Below are 19,362 nucleotides of genomic sequence, written 5' to 3'. Positions count from 1 at the left end.
GGCCTTTCTGGGGACTCTGGAGTCTGGCTCCAGCCCATCCTCAGGGCCAGCTCCTGAAGGAAAAAAACCACACCCTGACTTCTAACCCAATGTCCTTTCCACTGCCAATTCTGGCTACTTAAACCTAGAGTTATTTATCTTTTACAAATACTTACACTCATCTCTGGATTTATCATGCCCCCCCCCCCCCACACACACCTTTATTGTTTCATGTCCTGATTCCTTGGGCAGCCACAGTAAATAACTTTTCAGGCTTTTTTTTTTTTTTTTTTTTTTTTTTTTTTTAAGATCAGATGAATCTGACAGAAGAGAAGGATGTGGAAGGAGCTTTCATAAGACTGGGAGGACCGATCAGCAAGTGTGTACTGAGAGCCAGCCAGAGCAGCACAGCCAATGTTAGAGATGCCCAGAGTGCAGCCAGAAACTAAACGAAGTCTGTTTAAGTTAGAAAACAGACTCAGGTTATAAATCATAGGCAGGTTTAATGGAGAGGGCTGGAGGCTGGCCGTGGCTGTCTGTCATTTATGGGTTTATCAGGAATAGCCTGGAGCAATGCCTCATCCTGTGAAGTGCTCAGGCTTGGGGGCCTGGGTTCTGCTTTCTAGCACGCACACAGGTAAAACTGGGCACGGTAGTAAGAGCAGGTAACCCCACCTCTGGGGAGACAGACACAGGAACATTCTTGGAACTCGCTGGCCAGAGAATCTAACCACCAGATCAGCAGCAAGCATCAGGGCTGGAGAGACCCTGCCAAGAAAACAAAGCTGGAGGGTGAGAGAGGAAGGCCACAGAAGTTGACCCCCAGCATGTATGTTCACGCATGTGCATACGTGCACACACACACAGCACACACACAGGAATGAGAAGTTAAAGAAGTGAAGAACGGTTTATTTGTTGCGGTTATATTTGAGCAGAGATTGGAATCAAAGCAGGAACAGGGAGGGTCTCGGGAGTGAGAACGCTTCACTGGAACAAAAAAAGGGTAAGTGCCCAGAGCGGTGGCCGATTGCCCGCCACCTCCTGCCTTCAGCCCAGTCCCCTAAGGATTTCTTTAGTCATTGCAGTGCATCACTGGATGCCTGGTTTTGACAATAGACTCCGAAAGAATTGGGATTTGGTCTGAAAGAAGAGATCAGGGTAACGTTGGCAGGATGATTCTTATCCAAATATCCTCTCAGAGTCATTTCCAGCCCGGAATCCAGCTCTCCAGCATGAGGTAGGCTTAGTGAGCAGGTTATTCGAATGGAGGTCCAAGTGAAGAGATCCAAGTTAGAGCTTCCATAAAGGGACTTCTTCAGAGGTCTGAAGTAGAGCAGGGGTGATCAGTCAGTTGATAAAGACTTTGTCAAGCAAGCAGGAGGTTCTGAGTGTAATCCTCAGAACCCATCAAAAGCAAACAAACAAACAAAGAGGGTGTGGTGGGATTTAGCACTGACAGGTGAATCTGTAAGGCCAAGTGTCCAGCTGGCCTAGCCAAATAGGTGAACTTTAGGCCCGTGAGAGACCCTGTCTCAAATAAACAGGGATGGTACTTGAGGGACAGCCACCAGGACTGTGCTCTGTCCTTCACACATATGGGTTCATGTGTGCACACACATTTACAAACACGCACGTACCTGCACAAATATGACCTTACACACACACACACACACACACACACACATACACTTGCACATCAGAGAGAACAATTTTTTAGAAAAATATCCCTGTAGACCTTGTATGTTTCATTTTCCTTATTAAAATCACTACTGGAATCAACATTGGCTCTTCTAGGCTGTGCCGACAGCCAGTGTGGCACATGCTTGCTTCTGCTTCCAGCCGCTGTGGCTTGACTATGGCCTTCTGTAGTTCAGAGACCCGGCCTCATGTGAGCTTAGTTACAACATGATGGGATGGGTCCTGAGGAAAAGGACTGAAGCTAAGCAGCTGGCCTCTTTTGCTGTTCAACAAACAAGTCCTCAGCAAAGGTCCCTTCCAGAGGGTGGACAGCATGACCCCATTGCTTAAGTAGGGTAGAGCGCTCTTAATGGACACTTAGCCTGCTGATCTCTTAGTCTTGAGTTTTCAACCTTCACGGTTGTGAGGAATAAATTGTCTTTTATTTTATTTTCTTATTTTGATTTGTTTACATTTTTTAGAAATGATTTGTGTGTGTGCCTGTGTGTGTGTGTGTGTCTGTCTGTGTGTGTGTGTGTGTGTGTGTGTGTGTGTGTGTGTGTGTGTGTGTGCAGGTGGGCTTGCTTGTGTCGGAGGTCAGAAGCTGACTCTGGGTGTCTTTCTCTCTTGCTTGCCACTTTATTATTATTTTTCCCCCAGTGGGGTCTTTCACTGAGCTCAGAGCTTGCCTCTTGGCTAGGCTGACTTGCCAGTGGGTTCCAAGACTCCACTGGCATATACCTCCTCCCTCCTCCCCAACAATGAAGTTACAGGTGAGTGCCCTGGCACCTGGCTTTTTAAAATTTATTTATTTATTTATTTATTTATTTATTTATTTATTGCGTGTTCTGAAGATCTGGACTCAGGTTCTTGGGTTTGTACAGCACAGTAGGCCCTTTACCCCCTGAACCATCTCCCTAGTGCCAGTGTCGATTTTTAATAAATGACACGGCCCAGGTACTTTTCCTGAGCCAAATTACCAGCCTCAGTGGATCATTGTGGGCTTTTTTTTGGGGGGGGGGGAAGCTGACTTTTCTAGACATTTTGGTCTGGACTGTAAGACCCACGAAAGGCAGCCAACCACTCCACCCTTTTTCATCTAAGCTCTCTGTGAGAAAACAAGCGAAATCATTCACTTTGAGGGCAGATTCTCGGATTTCATTTCCCACGTCCTGCCCTTGGCTGTCTTTCCTTGAAGTCTGAACAACGCAGGAAACTCAGTTCTTTCTCCTTGTGCTTCCGCTGCTTGCAAACCACGCAGGGGAAGGTCCTGGGGTCTGGTGTGTTATCTCAGAAACCCAAGTGGATCTCACCTCACAGTCTCTTTTCTGTGGCCAGCCTGTCAGAGTTTGGCTGCTAGGAATGACCATTGTTCAGATAGCAGGCCAACGCCACTCAGAGGGCTGACCCTGCTTTCATTTCCTGAGAACCGACTGCATCTCTGGCCTTTGAAATCAGATTGAATCCGTGATATACAAGGACTTTTAATTCTGTTGATATCTGTTGGATGGGCTAGGGCTGTAGCTCACTTGGTAGATGCATACTTCAGAGCTCCAAGAGTCAGTCAGCTCAAGAACTACAGGCAACCGCAGGGGGGGTATACATGCCAGTGACCCAGCGCTCTGTAGGTAGAGGCAGAAAGATTAGAAGTTCAAGATCATCCTTGCTACACAGTGTGTTCAAGGTCTGGACTACATGAGACCCCTTCAGAAATAAAGCAAAACCAAACCAAACAAACAAACCAAAAAATGGGCTAGTTAAGAAGGCTCAGAGAGTAAATAAAGGTACTTACTGCCTAGCCTGTTTCTGGAGTCAACGTGTTGGGAGAAGAAAACCAATTTTCACAAATTGCATTAGCACTGTGACATGCACCTCCAACCATATACACGCATGATAAATACATGTTTGTTGTTTTTTAATCCAGAATCTGGAATTTAATACTGAAAATATACTGAACTCTTATTAGATACTAGAGCCAGGGCTAGAATAATGATCGTTTCCTAGGAGCGGACAGTCCCTTCCTTGTGACACTTCCAACTGGTTGAGCTAACTTGAACAAGTCATGAAACCACACCCCTCCTCTGGAACCAAGAAAGCTGACCTGGGTGTTGTGTTAGACACTCACCAAACAGAATCAACTCACTGCTTGTGAACTAGACGTTTGTGTGCAATGGTGCCTGGGCTTTATCACCACTTACCATTCAAGCCGAGGCCAGAGGTGTCACGTAAACACTGGGACTTCTAAGGCCAAGGGTTTGAAAAGCTTACAGTAAATGCTGTGCTCTGAACTGCAGCTTCCTCCTCTGCCCTGAGAGAAATCAGAGGAAATGCCTACAGCCTCTGTACGGAAAGTGGTCCTTTGTCACGTGGCAGAATTTCCCTTCCTCTGAACTCGTGACACCCAAATGGTGCAGCCTGCTCAGTTGCAGTGATTAGGGTTGGTATGTGAGCCTTGGGTGGGGATGTGAAAGTTGCAGAGAGAGGGAGTCTCACAAAACAAACTAAGCAAATAGGACAATGGACCTCAACCCGTTTGTTTGCTCTGCGTGGTCTCCAAGCCCTTTTTTTGTTCTATGTGCATGCATGAGTTAGTGTGTGTCTGTGTGTGCTCTGGTGTGTAGAGGGCAGAGAGTGGCTTTGGGAGTTGATTCCCTCTTTTTACCACATGGGTCTCAGCAACCCAACTCTAGCTGTCGGGCCCGGTAGAAGATGTCTTTACTGTGGAGCCATGTGGCCTTCTTCACCTTGATTTGTGAACCCGAGGCTTACTGATTTGAGAGGCTGGCTGGCCGGTGAGCCTCGGGCACCTACCTGTCTCCACTTCCCCACACAGGGATTACAGCATGCACCACCACACTTGCCTTTTTTATGTGAGTTTTAACTCAGGTACTCACAAGCTGTCTCCCCAACCTCTTCCCCTGTAGGCTAAATCACAACACTCTTCTTAGGTGGGACCGACACACGTAGATTTCCTAGCTCCTGAGAGTTAGTTGGGTTGAGAATGTTTTGCAAAACGAATAGAATTTAAAGATTCTCATAACGGACTGATCTGTTTGGTCCGTGAAAAGGCACAGAGAGTTGAGTGGCTAACTGCTCACCCACTAAGCTGGGTCTGAAGCCTTTCCTATGTGGTCTTTGCTTGTATTTCCTGCTCACCAAACTCTCCTCCAGAACAGATGGGAAGGCAGAATTATGCAGTTAGCTTCGAGGAGAGAATACAGGAAGACGTTTTCTGGATGTCTGGATGCACGGAGCACCTCTGACCTGGATTCCTGAAGATATGCTACCCAAATTCTTTTCCACTTTCTCCTTGGCTATGAACCTAAATGTGTCAGTTCAGTCTGTGAGAAAGAAAGCTGTACACAATGCAACAACTTTGCTCCAGTAATTCAGAATTCTAAGGTGCCTTAATTGCCTCGTTACCTTAGCAACGCTCTAATTAGCATGTTGCCTGGCAGGTTGGTTCTCACCAGGTAAGTGTGCAAGAAGTCAGCAGAAGGGCCTCACTGTCGATCATTGCTCTTAAGTGGCTAGTTCTAAGTTGGTAATGAACAACACACACACAAGAACAGAAGACCTGGGGATTGGAGTCAGGGCCTCATGCATGTAAGGTGAGTGTTCTACCACTAAGCTACACCCCAGCCCGTGCACAGTTGCTTTGGTTCTAGAAGGTTGGTTCTAAGATCCTTGAACACACTTACCATTGGACACAGAGGGTGCCCCTTATAGAAGGGGTTGGCTCCTCTAAAAGGTTCCTAGCTAGAACCTTCCATATGTTACCAAAGTCCTACCATGTTACAGCAGCCAGACAGGGTGGGACCACGAGATTAGTTTCTTAAATTATCTTTATATTCTATCTAAAACCTCTGCTAGTCTGCTAACCTGGGAACTCTAAACCCAGAGACTCCCCCTCCTGAAGTTCAGAGACCCTCCCTGCTCTCCAAGATCAGACGCCCTATCCTTCTAACATCTATAATAGCAAGGTTCTCTGGGTCGCTGCTGGGCCTCTTCTCAGGTTTTCCTGTGGTGAGTGGCTGGCATCACTAAAGAAGATTCCCCTGAAATCCATCCCAGCACATCTCCCCGCTGAGCCTGGGAGAAATCTTTATAATTTACAACAATTGTAATAACAGCCGATTCTATTGCATCTGTCGAATGCTGTACATAGAATGCACCATGTAGCGTGTCTTGCCTGTTTGTATGTAAGTATAGCATGTGCATGCCTGTGCCCGTTGGAGGTCAGAGAAAGTCAGATCCTCTCGGACTGTTAGAAATGGTCGTGCACCACCTTGTGGGTGCTGTGACCGGAACCTGGGACCACTGCAAAGACGACAAGTGCTCTTCATCACTGAGCCATCTCTCTAGTTCCCTCTCCCCATTCTATTCCTATAATTGTCCTCTTGGTACACTGTCCCACTGTTGGACGGAGCATTACCTGAACAATGAGAGGGCGGAGTCATGCTTCCTTCTGCCTTAGAATACTTTTTCTCCATCTTAACCCCAAGGTATTTGACATTGCTCAGGAAATATACTGACTGGATGCTGTCCACGGCCCCGGAGAAAGTTCAAGGCTGAACCTGGAATTGCACTTGGTCTAGTTAACTTTGTTGACCTGACACAGACTAGAGATATTGACCTGTGGGCATGCTTCTAGGAGACCGTCTTGATACTAATGGATCCTGGAGGGCCTAGCCCTCTGTGGATGGCATTATCCCCAGGCAGGTGGCCCTGGGCTGGGTAATGAAGCTACACAGATAAGCATGAGCCTGCTTCAGATATCATGCAGCCTCTTCCATGGTTTCTTATGTGAGTGAGTTCTATTAGGAAAAACAGCAAACAGGCCCACCCTCAAGCTCCTGCCTGGAGTTCTATCCCCGACTTTCCTCGGTGAGGGACTGGGAGCTGGAAACATAAGAGGAAACAAACCCTTTCTTCCAGAAGCTGCTTTAGTCAGTGTTTGGTCATAGCTACCTAAAGGGAACTCGGGCAGCCCTCACGTCTTTGACCTCCGAGTGCTTGGGTTTCGATCGCTGTGACACCATGCGATAAATGCCCTCTAAAGTGAGTGAAGGAAGAGATGACAAAGGCCCAATCTCTTTTCTAGAAAAACCACTGTCAGGCTCAGGGTGTAGTCTGGTAGAGGAGAGTGCAGTTGGCCAACACCAGGACAAGAGTTCGAAGCTAGACTCCCAAGAGTCATTGTATTTTTCGTGTGTGTGTGTGTGTGTGTGTGTGTGTGTGTTAAGTGTTTAGTATTTCCTCCCCATTATGGTATCCTGATTTGGGAACACAGAAGACCAAAAGGGAGAGAGAGGGAGAGGGAGAGGGAGGGAGGGAGGGAGGGAGGGAGGGAGGGAGGGGGAGAGAGAGAGAGAGAGAGAGAGAGAGAGAGAGAGAGAGAGAGAGAGAGAGAGAGAGAGACTGACTCTTTAGTACCTAAAGAAACTAAATCCCTTCATTTCCCAGTGACTGAGATCCTGCACCCAGGAGGGTTTTGGAATTGCTTGGCTTGTAAGTGAGGAAGGAGGAAGACGAAACTCGTTTTGTTATCTGATGTTTGGAACTTAAAAAAAAAAAAAAAAAAAAAAAAAAAAGATTACCTTTCCATTCACCTAGTTTGTTTTATCTATAAATGGCTTTTTAAAAACGTCCTTGCCAAATATATTTTTTAAACTCTCTTCAGGGGCAGCCAAGTTTCCCCCAGAATTAGCTATTGGATTGGTCTTTAAGAAGTACAGATAATTAGTATTTGATCCCTTAATTTGCTTGCTTGGTGAATATAAATTTGTGTCTCTGTGCTTCTCTTGAAAGAGCTGCAGTGAGTCTTACAACTCACGAGCTATTAATGGAAGCTGGGGAAGCCCGACCGGCCAAATTCTAAGAACAAGTTCTACAAGCCTGGTGTTCACGCACAGGCAGCTGCTCCTCTGCCCCGCCCCATCATAATAGTAGACCGTTCTTATTGGAGCTACAGGAAGGCAGTCTACAAGTGGCTTATTTATCAGTCTTTAACTCGGACATTTTAACCAGACACTGAGTTTATACAGATCTTACAGAATAGTGAACTGTGCTATTCAGATGGCTACAATCTGGGTTGGGGTTCATGTCTTCTTGGCTGTTCCACTTCTATTGGGAACTTTTCCTGTTCCCTTTAGTCTTCTAGTCCTTTGTAACTGATTTGTCCCAAAGCCAATCCTATGACTATCGGACAACCCCAAAGCACCAGGATGACCTCCGGGCGAAAGACTCAGCCAGCTGGGGATTGTCACCCAAGGACCCAGCTAGGTAAGATGCTCTGAAAGAACTTCCCTTTGCCTCTGGGTGAAGTTCCTGGATCTCCTCGAAGCCCAAATCTCTCAGAAGCAGGTGGATACCCAACAAATGAGCACAGTACGAGCAATAGCAGCAGAGAGGTGGGGGGTGGGAGTGGGGAACACATGTCGAGGGTCTGGGAAGCTGTCCTGCCCATGTGTCCACTCTGAACCCCATCTGCATCTGGCTGATTTTCTGAGTGAAGGAAATATGTATGCACGATCGTGTGTATATGTTGGGGATGGAGGATGACCCCAGATCACATTCTAGGAGAATGTCCCCCCTTTTTCTAGACAGTGTCTCTCACAGGCCTGGAGATAACCAAGTACTGCCAGCAAGTCCCAGGCATCCTCCTGTCTCTGCTTTCTAGCACTGGGATTACAAATATGTGTCACTTCTGGCTTTTTACATGGGTTTTGAGATTGAACTCAGGTCCTTGGGTCTTATAAGGCAAACACTTTGCGGACCAAACACTAGTATCTCCACAGCCCATTTAATAAAGTACTGTGACCACTGTCACCTCCCTTTAGTCTCCATGATGTCACAGTGAGCCAAGTAACAGCCTTCTAGCACCAGTGCCCAGGGACTACAGGACATTGCACCTGGAGACGTTCACTCCACTCTCCCATGGCAAAATACTTTAATCACACAGGAAAATGGAGTCAAAATATTTTTTTTTAAAAATCCCTGGAACTCAGGAAGCTTTTATGCATTTGTTGGATGGGTTACGGTAATTGTCTACCATATTGGGTAGGAGTGGGAACTTTTGATTCCCACTGGCTTGCTTCTTTGTTCTGGATGGGAGACCCACGTGACAGGCTGGTGGGCTGGTCCCACCTGGTCTCCTGAGCTGTGGGTGTTAGCCGCCGGCATGGCAAACCACATCACTGTCTGCCAGATGGTGGCCTGGGTGTCTGACTCTGACATGCCAGCTGCAATTAAAACCCATTCCGAGATCGGGTCTTTCAGTGTGGGCCCAGATGGCAAGCCGGCCTCTGGGCCTGGGATCACTTAAGGGGCCAAGTCTAAGGGAAAGCAGGTGGAAGGGGCTGTAAGAGGAGACTGGGAAAGGCAAGGGAATCAGCTTTCCATTTTGGCAGCTCTAAAATCTGCAGAGAAAGGGGAAGTGGCAAGTCTCCCCATGGGTGGGTGCAGTGAACCTCTACCTCAGATGTGAATAGCATCAGACTTGCTAGGTGTGTGTGTGTGTGTGTGTGTGTGTGTGTGTGTGTGTAAACCAGAAGACAGCATCAGGTATCATTCCTCAAGTGACAAACATTCAGTTTACAAAACCGTATTATTTGAGGCAGGGTTCCTCACTAGTTGGAGCTTACCAAATAAGTCAGCTAGGCTGGCTGGCCTGCCGACTCCAAGAATATGCCTGTGTCCACCTTCCCATTGCACTGTCATGCCCAGCTTCCTCCTTGCTCCCTCCCTCCCTCCCTCTTTCCCTCACTCCCTTCCTCCCTCCTTCACTCCCTTCCTCCCTCCCTCCTTTCTTCCTTCTTTCCTTCCTCCCTCCCTCCCTCCCTCCCTTCTTTCCTTTCTTTCTTTCTTTCTTTCTTTCTTTCTTTCTTTCTTTCTTTCTTTCTTTCAAGTCATGGGGTCTGAGGATTAAATCCATGTCTGAGCTACAGTCCCTCTATCCCCCATTCAACTTTTTAATGAAACCTAAGTCTCGGCACTGCCACCAAGGTATTCTGAATATGTGCTTTCGCAGCTGAGTTAATTGGTTTTAACTAAAGGAGGCTGCCATCGATCACTTGACTCCCCTGTACTCTGCAAGAGTGAGCACGGGGTCTCCTGGGGAAGAACTTCAGCATGAGTTCCTGTCTGGTTCCCATACTTCCAGTCTACCCTAGGAATGTCTGACACACCGGCCCCCGAATCTCTGTGAGCTTGTGAACACACCACACCTGTCGCTTCAGTATTTCCCCTGAGGGATTTGAGTGTGTATTCCCGTTTGACAAGCTCAGCCTCAAGGCACAGTGGGTTCTGTTCACTACTTGCTGATGCTCCGCCTTCAGCTGCACCAACAGCAACGGAACTCTGAAATATACGGCCTCAAGCCAGACATCACTGGCATGTGTGGAGTCAATGGGCAGCAGGCTTTCCCCAAACCTGGCCGTTACAAAGGTGTGCATGAATCCAGAGTTATATGAAGAGGGCTGGCGAATTGCTCATTAGAGATAAGTCCTCTTCGCACAAGCCTGAAGATCGGAGTTGGATCCCTGAGACCCAAGTAAAGCTGGAAGAAAAAGCCAACTCTACAAAGTTACCAAGGGTCCGTGCTGGGGTATGCTGTGCCCCTGCCTCACTACCCAAGAATAATCAGTAAGAAGGAGAACAAAGTTCACTGTTCTGTGAACACACTTCTGGCAGAAGGTTAAGCAGTCTTGATGAATTTTCCCCTAACCTTCCAGACACTGGTAGACATCATTTCAAAGACGTGGACCAAGAAGTCCTAATCCCAATTTATAAATCGGACCCCTTCTTACCACCACAGATCCTTAGACAACGGTGTTTGTCTAGAAAGTCATACCCCGCTTCACAGTGAGAACTCAGAGCCTCCGGTGGGTTTGGGGGAGTGTGAGGTAAAGCTTTGTGATGGTGAAGGTTTTACTATTATTATTCAAGGGCTTGAGGAGGAAAAGTGACACGTCTTGTGTCTCACCACTCTGTCACCTGTTCTGACAGCTGCCTCAGGTCATAGGCCAGCGTGAGAATTTCTAGGTAAGAGAGCCTCTTTTTCTTGGAACTTCTTCAAATAATTAATTTGCCTGCTAAGGGTACAAAGGGTGACCAACTTCTAACGGAGGGTCTGTAGCAATTAAAATGTGCTGCCTTAATGTCGGACTGCTTAACTAAACACTCGGCTATCGGATTGGGAAGCATTTGGAATTTTGATTAGAGGTTGTTGAAGAGCCGTCTTGGTGGGGTTGGTTGTTGTTGTTGTTTTGTTTTGTTTTTTAATGTGTGTACATGGAGGATCCTGGCACACGCAGGTATAGTAGTCATGGGCATGTGCACCCCTCCCCCCCCACAGCCCTCTTCTACTTTATTTTTGAAGTGAAGTCTTTCATCTGTCTGGAGCTCACTAACTAGGCTCGCTGGCCAGGGAGCCCCAGGTCTCCACCTGTCACAGCAGCCCAGCCATAGAAGGACAGCTGTATGTCACCATACCCAAATGTTGCTGTTGCTTTGTTTTGTGTCTTTACATAGGGTCTGGTGAAGTGGAAACTTGTGGTTTAAGCCTCCAACCTGGGGACTAAAGTCAGGATCTTCTCCTTGCAAGGCAAGCGATGTGCAGACGACGCTCCCTCCTATGGCCCGGAGTAGTTTCTTGAGTTTAGAAACTCCTTTGTCCCTAGAAAATATCTTTGTCCCTAGCTGTTGTTCTAGACGGATTTCTTTGCAGTTTCTATGCTCCTTTGGCCTCTGGAGTATCACAGATTAAACCTAAGAATCATTACTCCATGCTTAAAGAGCACGGCTGGAATGGGTTCTTCCTAGGGACAGGGACGGAAATATAAAGTTCGACCACCTCCCTTCACCTGTCCTCATGACCTCCTGAGGTCTTCCAGCATTCTTGAGGACACAGAGGGAGGTTTGGGGTTTCATCTGTTGCATCTGTGAACCCCCCTGAAAGCATGAGCTGAACAAAAGCTGGTGTTTCTCTGCTGCCTCTCCCAGAGTTCATGAAGCTTTTATCTGAACGACATGAGGCCAGCGCAGACCACCAATAGTGTTCTAGTCTGAAAGTATCTGCCTTGCCAAACAGTTTCGAAAAAATCCAGAGGCCACTGTCACATACAGGGAAGAGAATATTGGTCTGAAGGAAAGGTTGAAGGTTTATAGGCTTCCAGGAACCGATGGAATTGTTGGTGGGCAGTGATCTCTGCCAGCTAACCTCAGTCAGGGGTTACCGGGTCAAGGTGAACTGAATCGATCATGCTTTGTGTAAGGTTTTCATAAAGGAATCCAAGGAGGAAGGAAGGGGGGCGATATCCCAGCCAAACCTTAATAATGGTATCTTTGGCTTTGCTATAATGCTGGAAAAAACAATAGCATAAATACAAAGACAAAGCGTGTCCCTGGCTGCCACTGAGAGGAATTTATTCCCCTTCTCTACTGCTCTTCCAAATGCCCAAGCTTCCAAATTCGAGGTGTGGGGTGCTGTTCACCTGTTTCTCAAGGGTCAGTGGAAAACTTTCTCAGACCTCCTTGGGGGACAGCAGGCATGCTGTTCTTGCCAGCACAGACTGGCACAGATCATCAGGACCTTTGTGAGTTGCTCTCCTAGTTTCCCTCCCCCTCCCTTCCTCCCCTTTCCTTTCCTCCTTTTCCTTCCCGTTTTCCTTCCCCTTCCCTTACTTTTCTTCTTCCCTCTATATTTGATAGCTCCTTCTGTTTCTCTCCTGTTAGGCGTGTTTTCCTCGTCACCAGCCCTAGGCACTTACCCCTGTCAACACCTCAGTTTGGTGGCTGCTGTAGCAGCTGCCTGCCATTAAGCCCCCTCTGCTTCTGTGGCTACCTTGTCACTCCTGACCTATGTTACTGCTGCTCTCTAAGCTTTTGCTAGACAAGAACATGGCCACCCTGGGAAAGGAGATGCAAGGAGGGGACCCCATCTTTGCAGGCTTTCTTCACAAGGGAACTCTTCCCAGTGTTGCTAAGAAGCTTTCCATCAGCACCACACGGAATCTCTGATTGCTCGTAGGTTTTGCTTCTGGTTTGAGCTTTTGAAGCAGGCTCTCAGGTAACCTTGCTAGCCTTGATCTCCCTGTGTAACCAAGGATGATCTGGATCTTCTGATCTCCCTGCCTCTACCTAAAGGATGCTGGGATGATAGACATGAACCGATTTGTTGCATTTATGTGGTGCTGGGGCGAACCAGAACTTGAGCTTGCTGCCAACTGGGTCACACACTCAGCCCCTTGATTTGTGTGTGTCATGGACTCCCCCTCTTCCTGCCCCAGTTAATTCTATCCCAGAAATCTTAGACCCATTGCACACTATTATCTGTGTAGCCTCGAAATATCCAGAGGCCTGGATTCTGGAGAGATTGCCCAGGAGTTAAGAGTGCATAGTATTCTTGCAGACACTGGAGTTCAGGTCCCAGAACTCATACCTGGAGTCTCACATGCCTTTGTAACTCCACCTCCAGAGGGGGCTTTGTGTCTCTCTTCTGACTTCCAAAAGTACCCACACCCATATGAGCATAGAGACATTTATTGCCGTAACTACAACAACTTGTATGAGAAAGTGTTTAATCCGGCTTTAGATGGTTTTAGAGGGCCAGAGTCCATGAAGGTGGAACAAAGGCATGGTGGTAGGGTCAGCTGAGAGCTCACATCCGGATCCACAAGCAGGAGGCAGGAAGCACAATAAGAACGGTGGTAGTTTTTTTAAACCTCAAATCTCACCATACCCAGTTCCTCCAAGACCAAACTTACACTCCTCATCCTTCCCAAAGAGTTTCAGCAACTAGGGGCCAAGTATTTGAGAATATGAGCCCGTGGAGACCATTCTCATAGAAACCCAAGGCCCAGGCCACCTTCAGAACCAGTCAGGACACCTGAAATCTACTCAGGTTTTGCTGTTTTTCTGGCTGCTCAAGCATCATACTGTCTTGTCCACAGTGGTAAAAGCTGGTAACCACTGTTCTAGGTTAAGATCTTAAAATATTAGAAGGCCAAATGGCTAGGTTCTGTCTCCCAAAGACTTCATCATCTGTTGAGTAGACCATCAGAGCCCCACCCTCCAGCCAACAAATAGTGTTTATTCCAAACACACTCAATACCAAGAGGGAAAAAAAAATTCTGACTGTAGGAAATACAGTCTCTATTTCTTTACTTTATTATCTTGCAGGAAAATCTTGGGGATCGAATGAATTGTTTCACAAATGTATCTAAACATAACCATTGCAGGAAAAAAAAAAATGTATCTATTGTTATGTTGATACCAAATTTAAACAAGGTTTAGAGCCCATTGATGCCTATATTTTTAGCTAAGCAGAGAACAGTCTGGAAGGCATTGAGGATTTCAAAATAGTTTCTTACCTAAAAATACACTTCCTGAAATGAACTAGAGGCCCGAAAGGGATGAACGGGCTTGCCTCCCCCCCTTCTTCTTCTGTGTTTACTGTCGCCACAAGAAAGCGGGTCTTAAATATATAAGCTTGTATTTTTAGAGACCCAGGAAGCAGGTGTTGTGCTCAGACAACAAAAAAGGTCGCAGGGTGAAATGTTGAGGACAGAGATCTAAAATTTACAGCAGGGACAGTAACCGTGGGAGACACCGGAGTTGGCACCCTCTGGGCAGGAGTCAGCTAAGGCTAACACAGGGAGAGCGCATGGGACCCTTCTCAGACCTCTGGAAGGAGAACTCTTGCAGAAGTACCTCCGCTCCGCCTCAGGGCCAGCATCTGCTCTACAGCCACATCCAGCCTGAGTGTCTAATCTTAGTGCAGCAAAGACTATGAGTTCACTCCTCTCGGTTTGCCTGAGTGCACAGCAGCTTTGGCTTACCCCATCGAGTGCAAGCTTCTGTTAACAAACTCAGTTCTCTGCTCACCGACTCCATACCATGTGACCAGCTGCCTCTCACTGCTGCTGCCATGCCCTGCCTCACCGTGGTGGACTGTACCCTCAAACTATGAGCCAAAAGCCCTCCTTCTTCAAGTTGCTACTTTCCTGGGTAGTTTGGTCACATCAGTGAGAAAAGCAACTGACACTGATTCCATATGGTTTTATATGGTGGATGCTCTTTGACACACTGGAGATACATGTTTGAGAAAGGTGGACTGAGGCCCTTGGAAACATACATGTTGGTGGTCATGTTATATGGACGTGCATGACCCACGTAGCTTGACCAACAATAAAACAGAACCATTAGTTTGTTACTAGCTGCTCGTTTGGGGATGAAGAGTGTCATTTAATCAGAGACCAAAGGTGGCAGAAACAGATACTGAGGATTAAGCTGATGAGTTTCTAGGGAGGATGTCATAACCTCCAATATGAGGGGTGAGGGAGCTGGGGGTGACTGTGGTGTGGGGGGATGTGGTCTGAGAAGTGGCAGGCCTCGAGGTGCAATCATTTCCATGGAGAGCCAATAGAGCAGGGGCAGAAGGCAGTGGTAGAACAGGAGACAGTGTGGGCGGAGGAGACATAAGCTTGGCTATCTTGTTCCTAGCCCACATCTGAGAAAACTGTCAGGGCCTTTGAACGGGGATGGCTCCACCACTGCCCTTGGCCCCTTCTTCACTCTTTGGGGTGGAAAGTTGACTCCACTTCAGGAACCTGCTAGCGGCCTCCTACATCTCTGACCACACCTCCATCATCCGCATCCCTCATTCCTTACATGGGAGGGTATAGTAGTCTCCCTAGGACCACATCAGCTCAACTGTCATTGTCTGTTTCTATGACCTCTACATTTCACTGTGGTCGTAACCTCTCTACCCTCTTGGGCGACGACTTTTCTAGTGTCTCCATCTTATGTGCACACCTCTCGTTGGTTCCCCTAGCCCTGGTTTGATTTATTTACCCATTTCTTTTAGACAGGGTCTCATGTACCCTGGACTGGCTTTAAAGTCCATATATAGCAGAGGATAACCTTGAACTCTTGACTCTCCATCCTCTCCCTCCTAAGGGCTTGGATCACAGGTTTCACCACCACGCCCAACTTACACAGTGTTGAGGATGGAGCTCCCAGTTTCATGACTTGGGAATGGAACTTCATACCCAGCTCCAGTGAACCCGAATTTCTTCAAGAGAACTTGGGACACCTAGGGCAGTGGGCTGTTCTGTTTGCTTATTGATTGATAAGGCTTTTGTGGAAGACATGCTTTATGCCCGCCATGGACAGAGCACAGAATCTATCATAAGCCTGCGTCACCATTACCACACAGTGGGCGTTGCTCTGTGCATGCATCCAGGAATTCTACTCTGAAGAGATTTTGTTTTTTTAAATTACCTTTCTCCGCCTTCTATTTACTTCTATTTCCCCTTTATCTATTTACCACGGATGGCACACACATGTGCCATGTCATGTTTGCCGAGGTCAGAGGACATATGTCAGGAGTTGCTTCTCTGTTTCTAGCATGAGCTCCTTGGGATTAAACACAGGCCGTGAGAAAGTGGGATAACCTTTGCCCTTTCTCTCTCTCTCTCCTCAGTTAACAGCGATGTGATGGCCAGAGACAACAGTGGTGCGGTCAAGCTCTCACAGCTGTGTAAGTTCTGTGATGTGAGACTGTCCACGTGTGACAACCAGAAGTCCTGCATGAGCAACTGCAGCATCACGGCCATATGTGAGAAGCCGCAAGAAGTCTGCGTGGCCGTGTGGTAAGGGGGCCTTTGGAGAGAGGGGGTCTTGCTTTTCGTACTATCATAGACAAACACCTCTCCAAGGCAGCTTCAGGAAGAAGGCTTGTTCTGGGCTCCGGTTCTAGGGGGATACAGTCCAACATGCAGGGAAAAGACATGGCTGATACCCCATGATATCAGCACACAGGGAGCAGAGGCTGAGCCAGCTGGACATCAAGCATTCACACGCCCGAGCCTACCGGGTGCATTGCATTTCACATTCAAGCCCTGACACTCTGTTTTCTGCCTTTCTAAGTTGTGTGTGCTCGTGGAAAGAGTCACTATATGTGCTCCTCCCAAACCCCAAATATAGATACCAATATTCCTGTCCTCCCTCCATTAATTATTAAACCTGATCGCCAGAATGCCTCTTCTTGTGGTTTTGAATATAAAACACAACCTCATAGGCTCATGCGTTTGAACACCTCACCCCCAGGTGGTTGGTTTCATTTCTCAGCATCCACATGGTGGCCCATAACCTCCCATATCTCCATTTCTAAGGGATGTGGTGCCCTCTTTTGGCCATCTCTGGCATTTATCATGCATATGGTGCACAGACAGGCACTCACGGGCGCACTTAAGATTAAAATACCCAAATTAGCATTTAAATAAATATGATGTACATGTAGACCCAATTGCCTGGGCATTTCTCAAAATATATGCCCTGTTGTTTATCCTCTGAGCTCTAGGCTAAATTAGCCTTCAAACATAATGCGTGTCAAAGAGAACCCATTTCCCGCTGCATAAGCCACTCCTATTTTTCTGTTCTGGAAAGGAAGAACACCCCGCCACCCTCCCTGCCAATTTAATTATTTGTTTTCCCTCCCACCCCTTTCTCAAACTCAGGAACTTGCATTTCTTTATTTAGGATCTTTCTTCCCATTTTGTTTTTGGAACCAGCTGGTGGCATGAAATGTGTCCCTGCCCCCACCGCACACACACAGAGTGACTTGTGACCAGCAGGCAGAAAAAGCAGACCATGGGCTTCAGAAATGGCTTGGTAGTTGGTATAAGTGCTTGCCATATAAGCATGAGAGCCTAAGTTTGATCCCTAGAAACATCCAGTGCTCTAGATGCAGATGGGAGGATGCCTGGGGCTTGCTGGCCGGCCAGCCTACCTAAATTGGCAAGTTTGAGGCTGGTGAGAGACCCTGTCTCAATAACCAAGGGCTACATCTCCTGAAGAATAGCACTGGAGATTGACCTCTGGCCTTCACATGCACATGTGCACAGGTACACATACCTGCACACATACATAATGCCAAAGATATAAAGAAAAAGATCTACAGCCATGTCCCTAGGAAGCCTCTCTGGTTCATCAGGACACTGGCTCTGCCACATGAGCTAGGGGCACAATGTGAACCTGCTGTGCCCTAGGTGTGGGAGATTTAAAATGACCCAGGTTCCCAGGAATTCTCTTTTCCACACTTTCCCCTTTATAAGGACCCCAGTAAGGATGGTGCTGATGTTTCATGGAAAGATCTCCCCAAGAAGAGCTGTCTTGTTTATAATCATAAGCAGGTCTGAGGTGAGCGAAAGGCAGAGGGAGGTAGTAAAGCCAGTGCAGGAGAGTTCGGGACAGCTCAAGAATGTTGAGGAACCGGAAGTTACTTCCATTATTGGAAACCACTTCCTGGGGAATATATAGATTTTTCTACCCAGAGACCGGTCATTCATTCTCCCTTCATTCCATCCCTCTCTCTTGTCCTCTCTGTGCCCCAGGAGGAAGAATGACAAGAACATTACTCTGGAGACCGTTTGCCATGACCCCAAGCTCACCTACCATGGCTTCATGCTAGAAGATGCCTCCTCGCCCAAGTGCATCATGAAGGAAAAGAAAAGGGCAGGCGAGACTTTCTTCATGTGCGCCTGTAACATGGAAGAGTGTAATGATTACATCATCTTTTCAGAAGGTGAGCCATCATCCCGGGTCACGGTCCTCCGGGGGAGCACCGCTGTGTGGAGCACGGGAGTTGAGAGGACAGAGGAGCTCAGGAAGCAATGGGCTCCGTGCTGGCCCGTCTCAGATTTGGTTTCCCAGCGCCCATCTTAGTTCCTGGCCTTGATAAGTCAGTGTTTTTCCCCGGGAGCAATGGATGTATGTGGGTGTGTGAACAGTGTATGTGCATGTTCATACTCATGCATATGATGGCCGGAAACCAACCTTGGATGTCAGTCCTTAGCGGTCATGTACCTTGCTTTCTGAGGCAGGATCTCTTACTGCTGCATACCTTTCTATATAGAACTAAGGGTAACTAAAGCATGCAAGCATGTTACCCAGGTACCTTTAGCCAGTTAATCAACCTGTATAATTATTTGCTTATCTCGAGACAGTCAAGTTAAACAAGTTAAACCTGCTGCTCAAGTTATCTTGGGGTTCACTAAGTACAACCCAGGCTGGTCTCAAATTTGGAATCCTCCTGCCTCAGTCTCCTGAGTGGAGGGATTGCAGGCATGATTGTCCTTTCCTTCACCTGCTAGTTCCTTGAAGTCAAACGGTCTCTGAGAAGCACAGTTGCTGGGGCCTCAGGAATGAAGACAGCGAATGAGCTCTGTGCTCTAGAAATTCTCTATGACTCTTAGTAGCTTCCCTCGTGCCCTTTGGCATGGAGTTCCTACTGGGGCTCATATTCTTGCTTTTGAAAATCTGTTTGTCCCCCCCACCCCATCCCCACCTGTGTTTTGTGACTTCCAATTAAAATCATGGCCATGACCTTGACCCAAATCCTTTAAAGTGTGGGTGTTGGATGCCCTCGGTGTTTGGAGGCATAATGTTACTACTCCAGATGCCCCAACCTCTAGGTGTGTGTGTGTGTGTGTGTGTGTGTGTGTGTGTGTAGGACAGACAGGCAGGAAGATTTTTTTTTGTAAATGTAACCTGTTGCACGCCAGTCCCTTCAGAAGAAGGGACAGATTACAGAGAGACCTTATTATCTAGTCAGAAAGCCACTCAGGCATCCCCACAACCTGTAGCCTGCAGGCTACGTGCGCATCAGGATAGCTCTGGCTAGAGACCAGAGCAACATCA

The 19,362-nt window shown here is 47.5% G+C and overlaps 1 protein-coding gene across 2 annotated transcripts in view; it reads left to right on the top strand.

Annotated features, from left to right (window-relative positions):
- Nucleotides 1–19,362, top strand: part of TGFBR2 (transforming growth factor beta receptor 2) — an 86,919-nt gene that overhangs the window by 25,235 nt on the left and 42,322 nt on the right. For both annotated transcript variants that reach the window (XM_080934075.1, XM_080934074.1), the window contains 2 exons: nucleotides 16,145–16,313; nucleotides 18,057–18,247. In XM_080934075.1, coding sequence (XP_080790201.1) covers nucleotides 16,145–16,313; nucleotides 18,057–18,247 — 360 coding nt within the window. The remainder of the gene's footprint in view (nucleotides 1–16,144; nucleotides 16,314–18,056; nucleotides 18,248–19,362) is intronic.

This window comes from Micromys minutus (genome assembly GCF_963924665.1).
Source record: "Micromys minutus genome assembly, chromosome: 21".
Classification (NCBI taxonomy): domain Eukaryota; kingdom Metazoa; phylum Chordata; class Mammalia; order Rodentia; family Muridae; genus Micromys; species Micromys minutus.
Note: the sequence above shows the minus strand (reverse complement) of the source record. Positions and strands in the feature narration are given on the sequence as shown.